The following is a 19439-nucleotide window of genomic DNA, read 5'->3' as shown; positions in this document are numbered from 1 at the left end:
TTGAAGTACAATAAACTTACATATATCACAACTTTTCAAAATAGTTTTATGTTAAATACACATGATATGCACAAAAAATATTAAAACTATTAAAACAAGGAGAATTTCTGGGTTTCATACCTCACACCGGAAGGGCTTATATCCACAGGTATAGCTTTCACCACGAGCCAAACGAGGGTGACTCTGACCACTGCTGCAATATACACAGGAGCCTCCAGAGTCGGGGTGCTTCTCTTTCATGTGGGCCTCCAGTGTCTGCTGGTACTTGTAATGCCAGTTGCATTTGGGACATTTTAGTGTCTTGCACGAGTTCCTTGAATGCATCATGGTCATATGACCACCCAAAGAACGCGATGAACCTAGAACAGTGTCACATTTAGGACACTCTACCCCACTTCCTCCACTCCCACCATGGCCATGGTTCTGCGAACACTCACCCATTCCTGTTAAGTCACAGGAACCCCCTGGGAGGGGAAGAGAGTGACCATGAGATGAAGGGTGGAGGTGATGATGATGGTGATGCATGTGATGATGATGCAGAAGGGCTCCATTTTCTTCCTCTCCTTCTGCTGGGCAATCATTTGGTTCTGGAGCTGTGGCACTATCTCGATTGGCACTTTCATCAGCAGCAGCATTGGAGGACAACGGGGAGGAGGAAATGCCAGTAGTGTCATCCTCGCTCCGTCTAACGGCAGTTGCTGCCATTGCCATGGAACAAGTGGGTCCCTGGCAGTTAAAGCTCAGAGGGAGCTCAGAGGTCCTCCCCCCACCGTCTGCAGCTGAAGCCTCTTCCTTGACAGAGGAGGAAATGGAAGCAAGGGCTTTGCTGTTGAGTATGGAACTGACTGCTGAGGTGCAGACAGAAGGCTGAAGAGTGCTACTAGGCATTAATAAAGGAGATTTGGAAATGCTTTGGTTTGAGACAACTGGTTCCCCCGCCTCTCCACCACCACTGCTACTGTTGCCACCACAGGTCACTGCAGTACTTTCAGCCTCCATCTCATCATCCTCCTCTCCTAATAACAGTTCCTCCTCTTCTTCTGAGCTCCCCATCTGGTTGGATAGGTGTGCCTTGCTTTCATGTCCCTCGGTAGTCCCATCTTCTCCCTTACATACCAACTCTTTCCCCGCAGACTCCTCTGTTCTCCCTCCCTGTTTGGGCAGGGCACTGGAGTCTTTGGCAGAGCCTGGAGATGAGGTAAGAGTGGATGTTTTGGGACTGCTCAGTCCACCAAGAGAGAAGACTGAACCCAGCGGGGTTTGTTGTTGCTGCTTTTGCTGGAGTCCGGAGTGAGAGTCTTTGTTTAGGAGGGTATCACTACCTCCACTGCTGCTTCCAGGCTCCAGATGGACACCACTAAATGTGCCATAGAAGCTCTGACCAGAGTTCATGGGGACCAGGGTAGGTGGCAGAGGAGTGCTCTTATTTTTTGGTTCCAAGAAACTGATGAGGGGCTCTTTGTCTTTCCCAATGCCCTGGATGATGGCAGAGGCATGCTTATCTGCAAGCAGCCGGCGTTCGTCCTCACACAGTGTCATGCGGTGATCATGGACAGCATGAGTGGCAAAGGAGCGGGCATAGCCAAAGGACAGCTTGCAGAGAAAACACATGAGAATGGGTTTACCTTTGCCATAAAGGGCTAGCCCATCAAATTTGGAGAAATCCACGTTGTTGGGAACATCTTTGGATACACAGGACTTCTTGGCAGACCCATCACTGTTCAGGTAATCCTTGTTGCTTTTGTGCCGCACATCAAAGACACGGAAACTGTGCAGGACAGGACTGAGGCCTGCCATTGTTGAGGTATTGGGAAAACCTTGGTCTGAATTGCCAAACCACTTTCCAAAAGACGAGGCTATGTGGAAAGTGTTGATAATCTGTGGATAGACCGAGGATGATGTCCCAGCAGGTTCCCCCGGTTTTCCCCCACTCGTGAGAGAGTTTGTGGGAAGCAGGCCAGGTACCATGCCTCCACTACTTTGGATCAACTGACTGAGACTCTCCACAATATAGGCAGAGCCATCTGGCTGGTAGACTATCTCGCCAGCCAGGTTTTCAACATCACTGCTCTCCTCTTCCTCTTCTTCCTCTCCTTCTTCACTCTCACTCTCAGGTTGTCCCGGCTGTTGTGTGGGCTGATGTCGCAAAAGAGTAGGTATGCCCCCGCCCCCTGATGCTATTGGCACACCAGGAAAAGCTTGAAGACTTGGGAAACAGCTGTCAATCTCCATTTCATCTAAGTCCTCAGATTCTTCCTCTTCTCCACAGCTCACTCCTTCCGGCTCCACTTCCCCAAGACCCTCTCCTCTTGAGTGCAGCTGGCCTATGGCAGAGCTATCACGGTGGGACTGCGGTGATGTCTGTTTTGGCTGCTGCTGGGACTGTAGTTCTCTCACCCCGTCATGAGGTGCAATGGCGTTTTGGGATTGAGAGGGGTAAGGAGCAGAGAGAGACAGGGCATCCAGGGAAGAGGCCTGGTTGGAGCAAGTGATCTGTGAGTTTGACTGATCGTTCCAGGGCTGAGGTGGTTGCTGCTGCTGGGAGGAGCCGAGCCCATCGTCTGTCCCAGAAACCACGGGAGACTCACAGCTGTCCATGCTGATGCCTACATGAGGCGTTCATCGCATCCAGGCCTGCAGAGACATAGAGGAGGTTGTTTTAGTGTATTTATTGTATACAGGCATACACAACGCATAATTTATTATGCTAAATATAGAAACAAATAGATATAGCTTAAAAAGTACCATGCCCATTAAGACTATAGCAGGCATAGAAAATATAAAAGAAACCCCATACAGTGAAACCTTGAAAGAAAAAAAAATCAAATGTATGGCACACTGGATAAGAGACAAAAGTCTGGAGATTTAATTGGAAAACTGACACCACACTCATTACATTAGATTAGGCACTTAAACACAATACCTGAGACAAGCACTAATAAGCCATCCATGATTCATCTTCCTGCCATATTGCAAAGGTACCATCTTTTATCTTCACCTTCCAAACAACATCCCTAATCTTATATTCTACAAATCCTACATCCGTTTTTAATTAACTTGCAGTCAGACTAACTTAATGGATCAAATAGATTCCTCGTGAGATAATTAGACACAGAGAAGCCACCCATCAGCACATCACACATTTACATAACTGGAAGAAAAAGTGACAATGCGTTGTCAAAAAAAAACATTTGTTTTTTGTTTTTTTTAAATCCTTCACAGTATTAGTATCATTACTCTAACATAAGCTGTTCGCTTATAAGATGCATTTACCATGGTCATTATAGAGATGGACATGTCTGAACTATAACATTTGTAATAAAAGGCAGCATTTTCTATATGCTCAAAATATATTAGCTGGGGTGGGATTTCATTGCAGCTGTGTTTAGATCTGGCATCCAATAACCTCTACGCTTAGCCTGGTTTCAAACACTACAGCCATCATCCGCCTCTGAAATAATAAATGGAAGCTGTGCTTTTGGGAGCTGGCCATGCCCCGAGCATCTGAGAGGCCCAACACAGGCTGCAATTTAGAGCGCAGAAGAGATAAAATGATAACGTAAGATACTGCTGAGCTAATAATTTTATTAAAGGGATGCAGCCAACATTGATTAAAGGGGGCAATCGGGCTGAAACCAATAACTCTGGGCTGCCCTTTAACCCACCAGTACTGAATATTACATGAGCAAAGTTTCCCGGCACCAAGCTCACTGCCATGTCCCAGTTGATTAGCACATTCACTGCTTGCACTTGATTTATTTACTTATTTACTTAGGGATGCAAATTTCAGCTGTGATCAGAATGGAGTCTACCCCCACAGTCGAACATATTAACCACAGAGGGAGAGGAGAGATTGATAATGCCTGTCTGGCTATTCATGAATGTCTGATGAAGCTTACCTCCAACATAACATAACCTACCTGAGACCTCTCCAGCCTATATGCATGCCTATTGCAAAAATAATGTAAAGCCATGGAGATATGTTTTTGTACTAAAGTCTATGTATGAACCATAATTCAGAAGAGTAGGTTGAGAGTGAAATAGCAAAGAAAGAAAGATGTTTCAGAGTGGATAAAAAAGAAAAAACTAGTTATCACTGCAAAGATGTTGTGGTTTTATTGTCAAAATAGGAATACATTCTAATGACAGAATAGTCCATGAACTGATTGTTTTGTTTAATGCTACAGTAGCTCACTTTGATAACCTTTGAGTTACTTTGCATCTAAAATGATAAGATATTTAACTGGCTGGCTTATTAACAAGATTGTTTTATATAGCTAGACATGATTTAAAGATGGCTGCTATATTGAGTGAGGGGATACTATCCCCACTGGTCTGTATTTATTATTTGCTCCATTAATAAGAGGCTGTGAGCCCAACAGCCATTTTACACAAATAGACGGAGGGCAGTGAGAGTGAAGCAAGTACAGAAAAAGACAGCTGTGGAACACAAGATTCTTCAGACGGAAAGCAAATGGATAAACTGTGCAAAATGTTGTAAAAAAAAAAAAAAAAAAAAAGGGGGCATAAAATGAGACTTGTCTTAAAATGTCTGTCTCATAGGAAAACATCTCCATGTCTGAACATGGAATATTTCACACTTTGTTCCTGTAATCTATCAGCCCCTCCTCCAGATTCCACTGCCTGTCTCAACCAGGCCTGGGAACACTGGGCCCACATGCTCAGCTAGCAGTTAAGTCTGCTAGTTAACAATGACCTCCTCTTTGCCTTGATGAGTATTAACAAGCTGCATACAGTGCACTGTAAAGAGGGTATGCAACCATCAATTCCCATTACAGCTCCAAAATACCACAACCAGTTAGTAAAGGACAGGATAACACAATGACTTTTGATCAGAGCTGGAGTACTTTGAGTACAGCTTGGTGTGTCCACTCTTTATAGAAAACAGGATTGCCCTTTAAAATCAAGATGGTGTAATTCAATAACCTGCAGTGGTTACTGATGAGCAATGGGATTGTCTGGAGTCGGAAAGTCGCAGATGAGCCAACTGATATAACGCTATTTGTCTCTCATAGGTCTGCCTGGCTCAGTGACACCTGTTTAAAGCAGGAAAAGCTTTAATCTCTGGGAGGCACTAAACAAGTACAGAGACAGACAAAGAGACGCGGTCGAACTAGAGGGGAAGTGGAGAAGGCTGGTGTCTCTGAGTGCTGACTGCGTTAATAACCACAAATCAAAATGATGAAGCAGCGCAGCAAAGGTGACTATCACCGAGTATCATTATGAGGGGTTATATACTGTAATATGTAGTAAAGAAAATATTCTTTTACATTCTGGCTCTACAACAAGTGACTGTGCCATGGCTCTTGCCCTTGTATTGCATCGTTATTCTGGATGTGGGCACACTGAGTTGACAATAAGCATACTGTGTGCAGCCAAAACAAACCTCAGCTGACAATATAAGATAATCACAGGGAAGAAAAGGCTGGATTCCTGAGCTGATCTAAGGCAGAGCATGCTGATGCACACATCCTGACTGTAGGACTCTGCTGTCACCTGCCTTCAATGACTGTATGCTATAGTTACTTTGTTCTCTTTTCGCTCTCCTCTCACAAAAATAAGTCAGTCACATTCCACACCTCTTCCCTAACGGATTAGGCAAAATCTTGTCCAGAAGCCTTGGTTAGAAGGAACAATGTTAGCGTGGGTCCAGATGTCATTTAGTGAAGATGCAAAAGGAAGTATTTTTAAAAGTCTAAGTTTTCATTCAGTGAGATTTACTGCCAATTAAAAGAGATGAATAAGAGGCTAATTTCCTATCTGATTATGAGCAAATCCTTTTCGCCTTCCTTGAAGGCTTGGTCTCCTCTTCAGAGGACACTACTCTACCATGTCCTGAGGGAATTAGTTCAGACTGAGATTTTGAAAACTATAGGCAAAGTCGGGCCCTGACTCTTACTCCTAAGCAGGTCTTCATCAGCAGCGATAGCCTTCTACCTTTTACATGATAAAACACAATTTCTTAATACATTCCAAGGAGGACTAACAATGCATCAGATCTGATCTGCAGTTGTTGCCGGTCTGTGTCTGCTTTCTGAGCCATCACAGAGCCTGGCCAACTACCGCAAGGTAAGGGGCGCTTATTGGAAAATCAATGGCGTGAACACTAAGCAAGTTACAGGAAGATGTGGGAAGGAAGGATTCTTATTGATAAAGCAGGGGAAGGCTTTTGATGTTGCACTAGGGACATGCTCATTGACGGGGAACCATTGTAGTCCTCAGGCAGAGTAAAGCCTGGGTTTATCTTTTAGGTTTGTTCTACTTAATCACCAATAAAAGGTATGCATGCATTGAACTCTTTAACCTAAGTACACATTAATACCCAACATGGCTCAATGAATTTGGGTTTTAACACTTTGCTCTTATGAGGGAAATTACAGTACATTTCTAACATTGCACTGCACCTGCCTTTTTTTATATTTTTTTAAATATATTTTTTTAATAATATTTCACTCCCATTCACTCCCTGGTATTACAACAAAGAAAATTTTTGCTTATCTTTAACATAACAACTTGGCATAAGATGAGTCTACACTCAGGCATGTGATTGATACAGCATAAAGATTACATGCATGGAAATGTAAATGTGAAAAAAAAAACTTGTTTTTTTTCATAAAATGTTGTAATTGCTTTACCTTTGTTAATGCAGAGTAGTCTGAAAAGAAAAAAGAAAACTGCAGTATCAGTCTCAATCCTCTAAGCTAGAAATATTTGTTTTTGTAATACACAGTTACTATTGTAATTTTGACAGGTACAGGGGATTCTTTTCATTTTTATCCCCCACACTGTATCCCTGACAATTAACTATCTAGATCATTGTTGTTTATTGTGTGATGTAAAAACTCAGTTTACTATTCTTCTAATGCAGACATAAGGATGCTCCAACTGCAGGAGGCAAAAAGTCACCTCAGGTCGATGGCACTCAGCCTGTAAACAGGGCTTCCCGAAAAATCAATGATCTTCAGTGGGAGCTATCCGTCTATGGAACAGAAATAGCCCGGGCTATGTTGAGTCTAAGGCAGGGAGGAACAGTACGGTATGTTTACATGAGTGTGTGTGAGCACAGGAGGCTGGTCATTGGTGTGTCTGGGTGAATTTCTCAAATACAGCAGAATTGAGGCGTGTAGCCTCTGTCATGCATGGTGCTATGTGCTGTAGAGACAAGATGACAGCTTACAGATTCCATTAATCTAGTTTTGTGCTGGAACAAATACATAACATACAGCAAAAATAATCCTTGCTGATAACAATATGAGAACACTAAAATACCCTGGAGGTAAATAGTTTAGTTTCACAGCACTCAATTTTAGTAAGCATTTTGTACTAGCAATACTGGACAGAGAAGGCAAAATTGATTTGTTTGTAGTATCAATTGCCTCCTTTGTTAATAGACCTGAAATAAAACCTTGAAAATGATTTTACCCTTTACACAACACCATCACATTGTGCTAATCCATTCCATGTTGCAGAACGGAAGAAATGTTACATAAGACAAAGTAGCAATGAAATCACAGTGCAGAACTGTGTGTTACTTGTACGCAGAGCGTAGTCTGATTAAATGATCAAGACAGGAGCACATCTAACCTTCAAAACCCTACAGAAAGGACTGATACTACACAAAAGTGTTTCCCCTGTTTTGGAGGGTGTGATAGAAACAGTGTGCTGGTGTAATTAGAAGAAGTTAATTAGCTGAGGGTTAATTACTGGGTTCTGCAGAGCGATGTGGTGAAAGACCTGGTGGGGTGGCAAAGCAGAAGGAAGAGCGAACACACAGCAGGAAGCTCCCAGTCTCCCATCAATTAGCAAACAGCATGGGTGGTGGGGTGGCGGTGTGTGGGGGTCTCTGGTGCACTCCAAGTACAAATGTGAGAAGCCTCATGTAATTTCATTTAAACCTCAGTACAGAGGAAGAGACAGCATATAAGGAGGCAGAAAGTGCATGCTGTAAGAGACTTCTCAGTGCTGCGTTTGTAAACAAACAAAAAAAACCAAAAGATTTACCAATAAGTCAAAGTGAAATCATAAAGCAGAAAACAAAAAAAAAAAAACAGTACCACCCAGATATCTGACGAATTAAGAACACAAAAACTAAGCAGGAAATATTATAATTGCTACGAAAACAACTTCTTCTTAGTGCAGCTCTTCATTCTGAAAGACTGCACTGTGTTATTTTCCTCCTATGTCCCATGTGGTTTGTTTAGAAAGCTTTGTAATTTATAAGCGCATAAATTATCCTTGGAATTAAGGTATTGATGTATAATCAGAGAAGGGCTATTGGGCACAAACTAACGTTCACCCCCAGGCAACCCAGTGCACAGAGCACTGGTAAACATGCTCACACAGTAGGGTATCTGTAAAATTGAAAGGCAAAGTGAGAGACTTTCAAATACTTATCAGATTGGTTAGATACACATCCTCCATATCTGTGCAAATTTGGAATGGATGCTGAATGATTTGGAACACTTTGACATAGAGCCTGACATCCTTTAGCATGCAGTGCTGACTTTCTCACAGTGTGGAATGCAGAAGGGCTGAGAGAATAGTCAATACTTTGTGCATTCATCTGTCAGGGACTAATCATGATTCCTGAGAAGACTCCTGAATTCAAAAAGTAAGAAATTCAGAAACATATTTGTGTATATGTGGAGTATTTCCAACTGTGCTTCTGTATTGTTTGTAGTTTAAGGAAAGAAACACGGGAGATTGATATGCAGATTGTGAGACTGTGATATTTGGGCAGACAGAAAGCCAGAGAGCCAAAGACATGTGTCCACTGAGAGGTCAGGGACATATGACAAAAATGGGATCACAGTTTTTAAGTCTCAGGACCTTAATTTCTATCAACAACAACAACAAATCTGCCCCTATTTATATCTGCTGGAAACAGGCACTTTCTACAGAGAGGATGGAAGTGAAATTTGCTAGCAACAGTGTTTTCATGGCTTGTGTTTGCACTCTGTCCATTTCATTTTTCAGCTGTAACAGCATGAGACTTGAAGAGTGAAGCTGAGATAACCAGTGACTTAAACTAGAGAAGAACAGAACACTGTCTTCTGGGGCTATAAGGTGGGAAATTAATTGAAGTTATTTTGAACAACTCAAAGTCAAGATCATTTTGTGTTATAAAGATGTACAGTACACACACACACACAAACATGTGTACATACTGCAGTGTTTCAGCTATGGCAAGGCAACCACAAACACAGTTGTTAAAGTAATCAATACCATTGAAATATTAAACCTCAAGAAGCCACATTATTGATTGGGAGTGCAATGATAAAATGGTTTATCATCACAATTGTAGGGCTTTATGTAAATGTTTTTTGAGAGACCGTCAGCTGTCCGTCCACCATAGACTGTGACTAAATTAGATGCCCCCATTCATACACAAACATAAAACACACAGACAACTTCACATCGCTCTGCTCCATTATTCTGCCACTCAAAACCTAAAAGATTGAGGTGTTCAGGAAGATGCCATTACAACTACCTCTACATCCACTATGGAAGCTAACACTGATTAGCAAACTGTTGACCAAGTGAAAATGGGAAAAGCCCAAGCTATGGTATATTCTATACGGTATCTAAAGCAGGTAGGATATAGAATGCAAGTAAGAATCATGTCATGATAGACAGATTGGATAAATGAGATGTCTATGATGCTGAGCCCTATTGTGATATCTGAAAACAAATACCTTAGCAGTGACCTGCACCTGGTAAAACACAGGCTTCACAGCCACTTGGAATTACACAAATATCCACTGCTGAAGACCCTTAAAGGCATAGGCTCTAAAGTACAATGGAGAATTTTAGAGAACCAAAACATGTTTAGTAATTATGCATATTCTAAGACAAATAAAACATACAACTGCAAATCTATCATGTAATGTACAGAAAATGTATAAAAAGAAAAGGCTAAGCTCGGACACACAACAGTATACTATGAGGAGAGTTACATCACACCAGGACTTTGGAGAGTTAGGGGCAGTGTTCGGTTAAGTGTCTAAACCTGAGCAGGGTGATAAGATCCCTTTTAGAAGGCATGTGAAGGCCAAATGACCAAGAAACCTGAGAAATGTGGGTGAAAGCTGTCTGGGGTGAGAGCAGAGCGGAGGGAAGTCATGCAGTGTTATGTGTGGAAAATGGAAACTCACTATCTCTTTTACACACCTCATACTGAGGAGCAGTACCGTCCCATCCACATAAGCCTGTGTGGGTATATACCATATCATGTGTGTGAGCACATATCCAGACACACGCATACCAAACACACACACCCACACACACACACACACACACACCCATCCATGCACATAAAGCAGGGATTAGAGTGTGTCCCAGTGAAACCATTCTGTGGAAATTATTTCTTTCCAGAAAAAAAAGCATGAAAGCCTATGGTGACCTGGCCTCTAATTCTAGAGTAGGATATCCTGGATAAATAATTAGAGGGTTGCTTTGAAGACCTTGCACAGCTGAACCATTCACTCCCCACTTCACATTTGCTAAAGTCATTAATGACAAAGATTTAAAAGGGAAAAGAGAAAATCTTTCTGGTACACAAATACTTTTTTTATGAGGTCTGGCCCAAATTTCCCTCTGCTGGAGCTAAGCTGAACCCCTTATCCTGGGGGGAAAAAAAACTGCACAATAAACCTCAGGGGGAAAGTATTTTCTATTGTCTTTTTCCTGGTGAATTAAAATGGTTAATTACGTTTTTAGGTACCGAGAATTTTTTTTTTTTTTTTAACTCTCTGAACTCCAGATGTAAAAGGAAACTTCTTAAACTAAATCTGTGTGAATGAGAGACACCTCCAGAGAGTGCTTACACAAAGTCACTGCATGTGTCACGTCTTCGGCAAGCTGTATGGCTAAGCTGGTTCCCTGACAGCAGGAAGGAATCTCACAAGTGGAATTCCGAACAAGGGAAATATACTCAGCAATGTGTTCTTTACATCAGATAGAACATCTTCAAATATTTCACTGAGGAAAAATAAAGGGGGGGGTGGATTTAAGGAAGACAATCCCTCTGAGTTTTGGTTTACATGGCAATGAAATTCCTAATCTTTACACAAGTAGTTTGTAAATACAGAACTCATAAATCAGATCTTGATACAATCGTCATCTTAAAAGGAAAGCAGAGCTTGCCCTACAGTTTACAAGGACAGATTCCAAAGCAAACCTTGGAAGGTGATGTGCATTCTTCTGAGTAAAGGTGTGATGAGGAACTGTCAACAGAGGAAAAGGGGAGGTAAAACAAAAGAAAAACAACTTGTTAAGTGTATAACAAGGTGGCCTGGAGGGCAATGCTGAAAGACACCTCAACACTTGACTCTGAAGTGTGCAAGGAACATCAAACAACATTTCTGTAGCTACGCTGAGCACTGACAGGTCCGACCACAGTGCACAGAGACTCTTGTGTGAAGAGAAACATTGCTATTTGGCAGGAAATAAACAGGAAAATGTGACTAAAAGACTACAGTCCCCTCTGCATTACTCATAATAAGTATTCATTTGCACTAAATCTGAGCCACAGACCTCCAGGGAGATCTGACAGTGAGGGAAAGCTTCTGCCATCACATCACAAAACAGACAGGGAGTAACCTATTTCTAAAATGCATTATAGTTAACATATTCCTAGCAGATCACGTCTACTTCTGACTTCTATAGCTAGAAGGTGTGTGACTCTTGAATATAGACAGAAGGCTTGTACGGCAAAGACCTTCCTCCTTGACAAGCTGTCCAGAGTAGAGTCAAAGTAAATTTACTGCAAAGAAGCAGAAAGAAAATTAGCTAACTCTGACCATTAGAGTTCTTGGCAGCTCAATAGCTGAAAAAAAATCTTGGCACAGGGGAATCTACAAGTGTCCAGAATCTTTGAGGGGGATAGCGACCTCGGCGAGAGCTACGAAAAAGTGAAAGCTGGAGTTATATTTTGAGAAATGTAGAGTGTGTTAATAAGTTCCTCTTCTTCTTCCTCTCTCCTGGCCAGGTCTGAGTATTATGACAGCTACAGTGCCGTGGAGCTATATTTGAAAAAGACCAGTCTTCTGTCCCTCATCTACGCACACACACATATACACACAGATACACACACACACACACACACACACACACACACACACACACACACACACACACACACACAGAGCAGTCCTTGTTCATCTGCCTTAATGAAATGGCCACATGCCTCCTCTCATCCTAGAGTTGCTTAGCACTCTGTAGCACCTGGTAGATATAAATCAGCCCTACTGAGCTGTATTTGGGAAGTGAGGCATTAAGCATGACTTGGGCTGTCAAAGTTCACATCGTACCGACCGCAACATCTAGTTGAACCGCTGTGGAACAGACCCGAAACCAAGGAACAGGCCTACCATCGGCCTCTTATCTTCTGCCTCCCAGCTCTGCATGACATGGCTGCCACATCTGGGCCCCAGCTGGGCAGCCTGCTGAGCACAGCATTGTCCAATAAGGCGAAGTACTGGAACTGTAGAGCACCCATGCTCAACAGCCGCATGGTAAGACTATTTTTAAGGGATGAACAGTCTGAAAAACAATCAGTTTAAATGTGTGTTGTTTGCTGGTATTTATCTTTGAGCTTCCTTATCACTGAGCTGTGAGGGGGCTCGTGGACATTATTACAGTTTTTAAGTGGTTGGTTCTATTTCTGAGCAAGGAGATAAAAGCAGCAGTGTGTTGTGCCAGTGTGGTCAGTGTATGTGAGTGTGAGTGGAATTTCAGTCACGTGAGCCTGGGGTCTGAGGGTCAATCGCTGCAAGAAAACCCACACATTCCTCAGAGGACAGGCACAGATATTTAGTCCATGGACATTTGTAGGTTTGAATCAGCGTGGATGCATGCATGTGAAAAACTTATTAAGCCTACTGTTTCACAAAACCCAAGCTAGATTTTACTGAAATCACTTTTCAAGAATATATGCATTGCATTAATTAGCACAGAAAAATATAACAGAAGATGAAATAACCCTCAAAAATTTATGAATGTGGAAAAAAAAGGTTATTTTCTTGGTTATGTGCTTCAGCAAATGAATGTTTGGCTCTTTATTCATGGATGCTAAAACTGAGCAGCGGTCATGCAAAGGGTTGGGAACAAAAAACTTCAAAAAGGAGAGAGAAAATCTTACATAATAAGAATGGATTAAGGGAAATTTAATGCTTTATTATATCAACATTATATGATTTGACATCCTAGTTTACACTGCTGAGTAATTACCCCAAGGGTCATGTGCTTTAGGCCAATGACAGACACATCCTATATGAGGAAAAGTTATCATTGGAAAGAGCAGCAACAACATTACTGTATTCATTCTGTTGATTCAGATCACTGAAGCAAAAGCACGTTAGTGGACAAAAACTGTTTTGTGTGCCGCTGATAATCCAGGTGAAACAGTTTAGGAGAGTTGAATATTGGAAGATCTTTTTCTCAGAAAGGAAAAATGACCCAACACCCAACATCTGCAGATCTGTAGGCTGTGTAGACTTTATTTAGAATTGGCAAACATCAACATTCCCTCTGTGCACCCAAGTACATATATGCATGTGCATGCACAAACATTACATCATGGATTAGGGTTTCAAAGAGTTGAAAGAAGCGATTAGATTACATAAAACTGGACTGGCCACATACAAGCAAGGGTAAAAATCATAAGCATTATTTTTAATGGGGTGGCAAATGAAAACAGATTTTTTACAAGGAAAATAACAGACTTCAGTGGCAGAAGACTCAATAATACTCAATAATTGTGGTCTTTAAGAACTACACATTTAATAGATATCTAATTAATGGTGTCATTGCTTTGACTTTGTGAGAGCATGCCAAGGAAAAAGACAAACAAGATCTAACTACGATGAGTAATACAAATAAAGAAAGAGATAGATGGGTGAACACATTCTAAGCATTTTGATTCTTAAATCTGAGCCATAAAACAGCTCTGTCCAATCCACCACATGCTGTCAGAATAGTTTGCTCATGAAAGGTACAAGTGCACATAGGTTATGTTTGTCACAAAAAGCAGCAGCCAGCTAAGGCACCACATTGTGAATGGAACCAGTAAGGTTCAACTCAAGCAGCTATGCCAGCATACCGATCATGGTTAAGCATCTTCACACTTGCCAACTAGAAATAGGAATGCAGCCATGAGGCTGAGTGGGGAGATATTTGTATGTGCACAACACACAAAACCATAAAACAAACCATAGACCACTAGATAAAAACACAGGAGGGGAAACATAAGAAAATAACCACCTGTTTGTGTATGATTTACCAAACTTGTTTATCTACATTTGTGCTAACCTCCACATACATACACGCAAAAAAAAAAAAAACAAAAAAAAAAAAACATGTCAGCTCGGAGGTGAGAATTAGAGCAGGGCCAACTGGCTCACCCTGAAAGTTCAAGTTGAGTGCTACTACAAATTACAGGTTGACAGCTTTAACTGTCCCTGGAATGTGTTTCTTACAATGTATGTGCATGTTGGAGTTTGCTAAGCCAACTGCCTCCAGACAGCTGTTCTGGATGAGTTTTTTTGCATGTCACAATTATATCTTTAGATACTCACATGCACCCCCACTTCCCCCCAACCCCCCCCCCCAAAAAAAACAAAAACAAGAAACAGTATTTTACAAAACTTTATATTTTTTCTCAACACAAAACTGTACTGGCCTCATACAAACAAGGATAGAAATCATGAGCAATGATAGAGGGAGCTTCATATCAACATCCCCTATGATAGTACTCTCTGCCTCATGTCTAACACATGCCCCTACATTTGAGTTGTGAGGAAGGAGAGTAATCGGGGCCATGTAAAATGAGAGGCCAACTAATTGGTTCATAACCTTTAATTGGGGAGAAGTAATTGGAGTGGACTCGCAGATGCCAGGTGCGTCTTTGGGAGGTGGGGCATTGGTTTGCCCTTTGGATGGCTATAAGAGACTATGCTTGTGTTTGTGTATGCACGCAAGGGTCTACACACAGACTGGTTTTAGGGGCAACACAATACTTCAACAGCAATGGTCCCCAAAGAATACAGTTGAGGTGTGACATGTACCAAATAGGTCCTTAAAACCACATGAAAGTCCATGAACAGAAACCTGAATTCAGCACAACCCCACCCAGTGTAAATAGGCATACATTTGTATACACAAACTCAAACAATACACATACAGACATACACAACTAACAACAATGTCCAAAAGCAATTTTTCCAGTCTGCTGTTAATAGTAAGAAATCTCCTGCTCAACATTTTCTCATGGTTCACATGGTGGGTCAATATGATCAATGTGCTCATGGTCCACCTAGCCAATACCACACTTCTTCCAATCAATGTAATGGGGTCTGAGTGTTAATTGGGACAGAGTAAAAGGAGGGTGGGTGATGGGGCACGATGCACTTTTTGCAGAAGCATCAAAAATGCTGTACAGGGTCGTGATGAAAGCTGCTTAATGTTGACAGCATGACCGCTTGTTTAATTGACTGACTAAGATGTTTTTGTGTAACAAACAGAAACAGAGAAAGAAGTGTTGTACGTTTTACAAAGAAGAAAGTATTTGAGAGAACATCTGTTTGTCCTGCCCATCACCATATAATTATCAGGAATTATCTTGCATTTGCGTCAGTGCAGTCATGCATTCCCCTCTTTAGGCAGGTAGGCAAGAGGTAGTTATAAAACGCACCACCACTTGTGGAAAACAAACTATCCAAAATTCACTTGGTTGAGAAAGTTGTATTCTTGGCAGCATTAATTGTGAACAAGTTTTAATAATGAACGCAGCACAAAGAGAAAATGTTTACCCTCCGAAAAACATGCAGTGCTCCAACAAGAGGGTTCCCTGCACTGAGCTCAGTCTTGAGGAGATACTTGCTCTAAAGAAAAGTGGCCTTCACATCCTGCTTTAAACAGGACTTTAGTATCCACTTCAAACACAAAGCAGATCATCTTCTCCACTCAGCAGCCACGCTTCCAATTAACTTGGGGGAAACGAGCGCTAAAAGTGGCGATGAAAAATAAATCTCCATTTTAAAGCAGGATGCTGTTCTCGCTGTGGAAATTTTTGATGTGATGCATCATGCATTGTTAAAAATACAACTGCCATATTCATACATTTGAGCATCCTTTCCCTCGCCATGCATCTTTTGATGGTAATCTTGGGAAACTTCATTCGAAGAAGTGAACAAATTAAACAAGCACAATGCAAGAAAAGAGACATGAGTCTGGCGGAGAGGCTTACAGAGTCAACGGTTTACGTTATGTGTGAAGTGCATGGTTGTTTATTTCTGATGAGTAGCTGCAGCTGACAGCTAAAAAGTATGTAAAGTACAGGAAAAACCTGCCTGACAGATATTCCATCTGTCAGCTAAATGGAAGAAGGAAGTGATGGTAGCGGAAACAGCTTAATCCAGAGTAAAGGCCGCTTCCCCTGCGTTGCCTGTTGTCTTGCCCTGTTTATACAGGGCATGAGGCTCGTCAACATGGCATCCAGCCCAGAAAATTACTGCACCACACAAAGCACTGTCAACTTCCACTGGCTAAGTGGCTATGCCAACAATCAAAAATAGTGTGGTCTCTTTCCTAATTTTTTTACTTTATAAATAATATATAGAAAAAGCTTTTTATATTGCAGGACAATGTAAATACACACACATGAACAAAAATGATCCCTTTTCACCATATGTCATTTATCTGAGCTATAAGCTGAAAGTGAGAACATCTGATAGAGATATATTGATCTTCTACCATTTGGTGCAATTTGGTGAAGATTAATTAACATTTTCCCCCACTCTGTCTAACGTGCTGACACAATGAACACAGTTGGGTCAGAGGAAGGTCTAAAGTCAAGACACAATCAGTCCAAAAACAAGGTGGGCCCCTGTAAGACCCTGGCCTACCCCCAGCATCTAAATTACCAAGCCTGACACCAGGGGGGAGAGGAATCGGTGCACTTCAGCTTTGTACCCAGGCCCGTCCCTATGCAGGTCAAGACCTCCCCATTAGGGAGCAGGTCAAAGCCACATAACTCTTTAGCTAAGGTGAGGGTCACTGCAATGCTCTGTCCAGCCAGGGTCAATCAGAGGTCTCTGGCCACTGAGGTTCATGGCAATACAATAAAGTAATCAATCTGGCCACTGGACCCTGGTCAATAATATACTCCCAGGCTGTACAGGGTCACCACCTGTTCCCTGGCTTCTCCTTGGACTGTTCCGGCCTCCTAAAGTGGATAGGTCTTGGATTTCATAGCTCTGAAGAACTGGAAGTCCAGATTTTTGCAATAATATGGTGAAAGCACCAAATATTTTCATGATTAAGAGCTGACAACAAATTAATCTCAGCTGGGAAACTGACAACACTGACTTCAAAAATGTGTTTTTTGGGAGGAGACAGACATTCATAGACATTGTAGTTAGCTACTGCACAGACTCAATGCTTTATGGTGCCTATGAATTCTGTATTAGACTCACTACTTCCGATCTCTCTTTTTTTGTGGCAAAAACTCCCAGTATAGTATTTCTCCTCCCCTTTCTCTTCTTCCCTCTTTGCCCTCTCACGCTTGCCATGAATGGAGACAGACAGCATCCTTGGCGGCTGCCAGGATGAGGCAGCAGTTAATTCTTGGCTGCCCTCCCTCTCTGCTTGAAGGCAGGTATAGAGTTTCCAACAGCTCCAGCTGGCTTGATACAATAGTGATCTCGGGACAGGGCCAGAGTTCCAAGCAGGTGAACTAACCTCTCCTCCTTTCTTTATAGCCCTTATCAGTTTTCCAATGGTGCCACTAACACCCCTACATCTTCACAGGAGTTTACTCTATCTTGGTTAAATTCTACTAAAACCCAGCCCTTAACTCTCTGGCTAAGAGTCTTTGCACTCCATCTCACACAGAAATATAAAACTGAAGTGATAAGATCTGAAATAGAAACTCAAAGTTTATGAAACAGTGCAGGATTGTTGCTCAAGTCCAACCCACTGCTGTGAAAAAGTAGTAAAATCAGTTACAAATTTCATGTCTGAACACATTCTTGTTTTTATATTGAGATCAGACTGGCCCTTTGACTCATTTGATATTTTCATCTCCTTCCTTCCTCCTTCCTTCGCTCCCCCCAACTCAAACAACATGACATGTCATTAGGCAGTATAATCAGCATCCTATTTGCATACATCTGCTTTATTTTATTGATTGCTACTCATTCGTTAAGATTCAGGGTATATAATTAATGACCACCCCCTGGTGCCACACCCTGGGGACTGCTAATTCCACTGCATGCCAAGGGGATTTCAGCAGAGGGCACAAGTGGGCTTCTTGCAATGGGCAATGGGCCAGTATCAGTCCTGGTCCCCTCTCTGCCTCCGGCTGTCCTTGGGCCCAGGCAGCTTCTCTAACAAGGAGAGCCTTCCTAGTCCATGTTAACTAAAAGGACAATTATCTAGAGAACAATGATGCTTTTCACAGGGGCTGTTGTCATTAATGCAGTGGATCTGGTTACGGCAGCCAGTTGGAGCTAATTAATGAAGACTGTCTGTGGACTCTCATTGCCTCTTAATTAAGTAAGATTTATTTTAAAATTAGGGAAAGAGTTGTTGTTTTGGAACAAGAGTTTACCTTTTTGTCTTTTGTTCTATGATCATGAAAGAAAAGTAAATGCTAATATGGTACCATGAAGCTTCTCTTGTCACAAACACTATTTAGACTGCACTGTCTCACCATCCTTCACCAACATTAAAAAAACATATTGTGATTAGAAATTGCTGACTGACTGGCTAACTGACTGACAGACTGATGCACTGAATACTGTGGGAAGAGTTGCTTTCCAAACAGACAGCTGACTCTTTCTTTCCGAGGAGCCTGCTGACCTTTTACAACGGAGAGGGGCTGTTAGTCACCAGTCACTCAGCACTGACTGACAACATGAGGAAAACTGAATGAGATAGATGTTAGGGTATGGGGGGTAGAAGGAGAGGTCTATCAAATCTGGCTGTGAAAGATCCTGCTAATTTCTCCTCATCTCTAGCTGTTCCCTACAGATGGACAAACACACGAGCAGAAGTTAAGATGGAATGTAAACTCATTCAAAGCCAGTGCATATCCTTCAAATGACATACTACTGTCTCAATACCCCAAGACAATTGAAGCTCACAAATAGCAAACAGTAAGTCACCATTCAGGCTGGACTATAAAACTGAATGAAAACATACTTAAACTTCTACTAAAACACCAAACAGAAACATTTGTAAAAAACAAAAACAAAAAAAAAACAAAAAAAAAAAAAAAAACGAGAACCTCCAAAATGTTCTCTAAATCTATCTACTAAAAATAAGGATTTATCTACTCCATGTGGTGCCCATGTCTGGGGTCCCTGTGACCCCACTGTGAGTACTCTTCACATCAACAGCCGTGCTGCTTCAACCAT

At 41.8% G+C, this 19439-nt stretch overlaps 1 protein-coding gene across 1 annotated transcript in view; it reads right to left on the bottom strand.

Annotated features, from left to right (window-relative positions):
- The window catches only part of zfhx3b (zinc finger homeobox 3b), a gene marked incomplete at its 3' end in the record, with an annotated part of 126893 nt that overhangs the window by 79590 nt on the left and 27864 nt on the right, over window positions 1–19439 (bottom strand). The window contains exon 2 of the mRNA XM_079241179.1: window positions 121–2634. Coding sequence (XP_079097305.1) covers window positions 121–2598 — 2478 coding nt within the window. The 5' untranslated portion in view covers window positions 2599–2634. The remainder of the gene's footprint in view (window positions 1–120; window positions 2635–19439) is intronic.

Source organism: Telmatherina bonti, assembly GCF_933228915.1.
Source record: "Telmatherina bonti genome assembly, chromosome: 1".
Classification (NCBI taxonomy): Eukaryota; Metazoa; Chordata; class Actinopteri; order Atheriniformes; family Telmatherinidae; genus Telmatherina; species Telmatherina bonti.
This window is presented reverse-complemented; position numbering and strand designations above follow the sequence as displayed.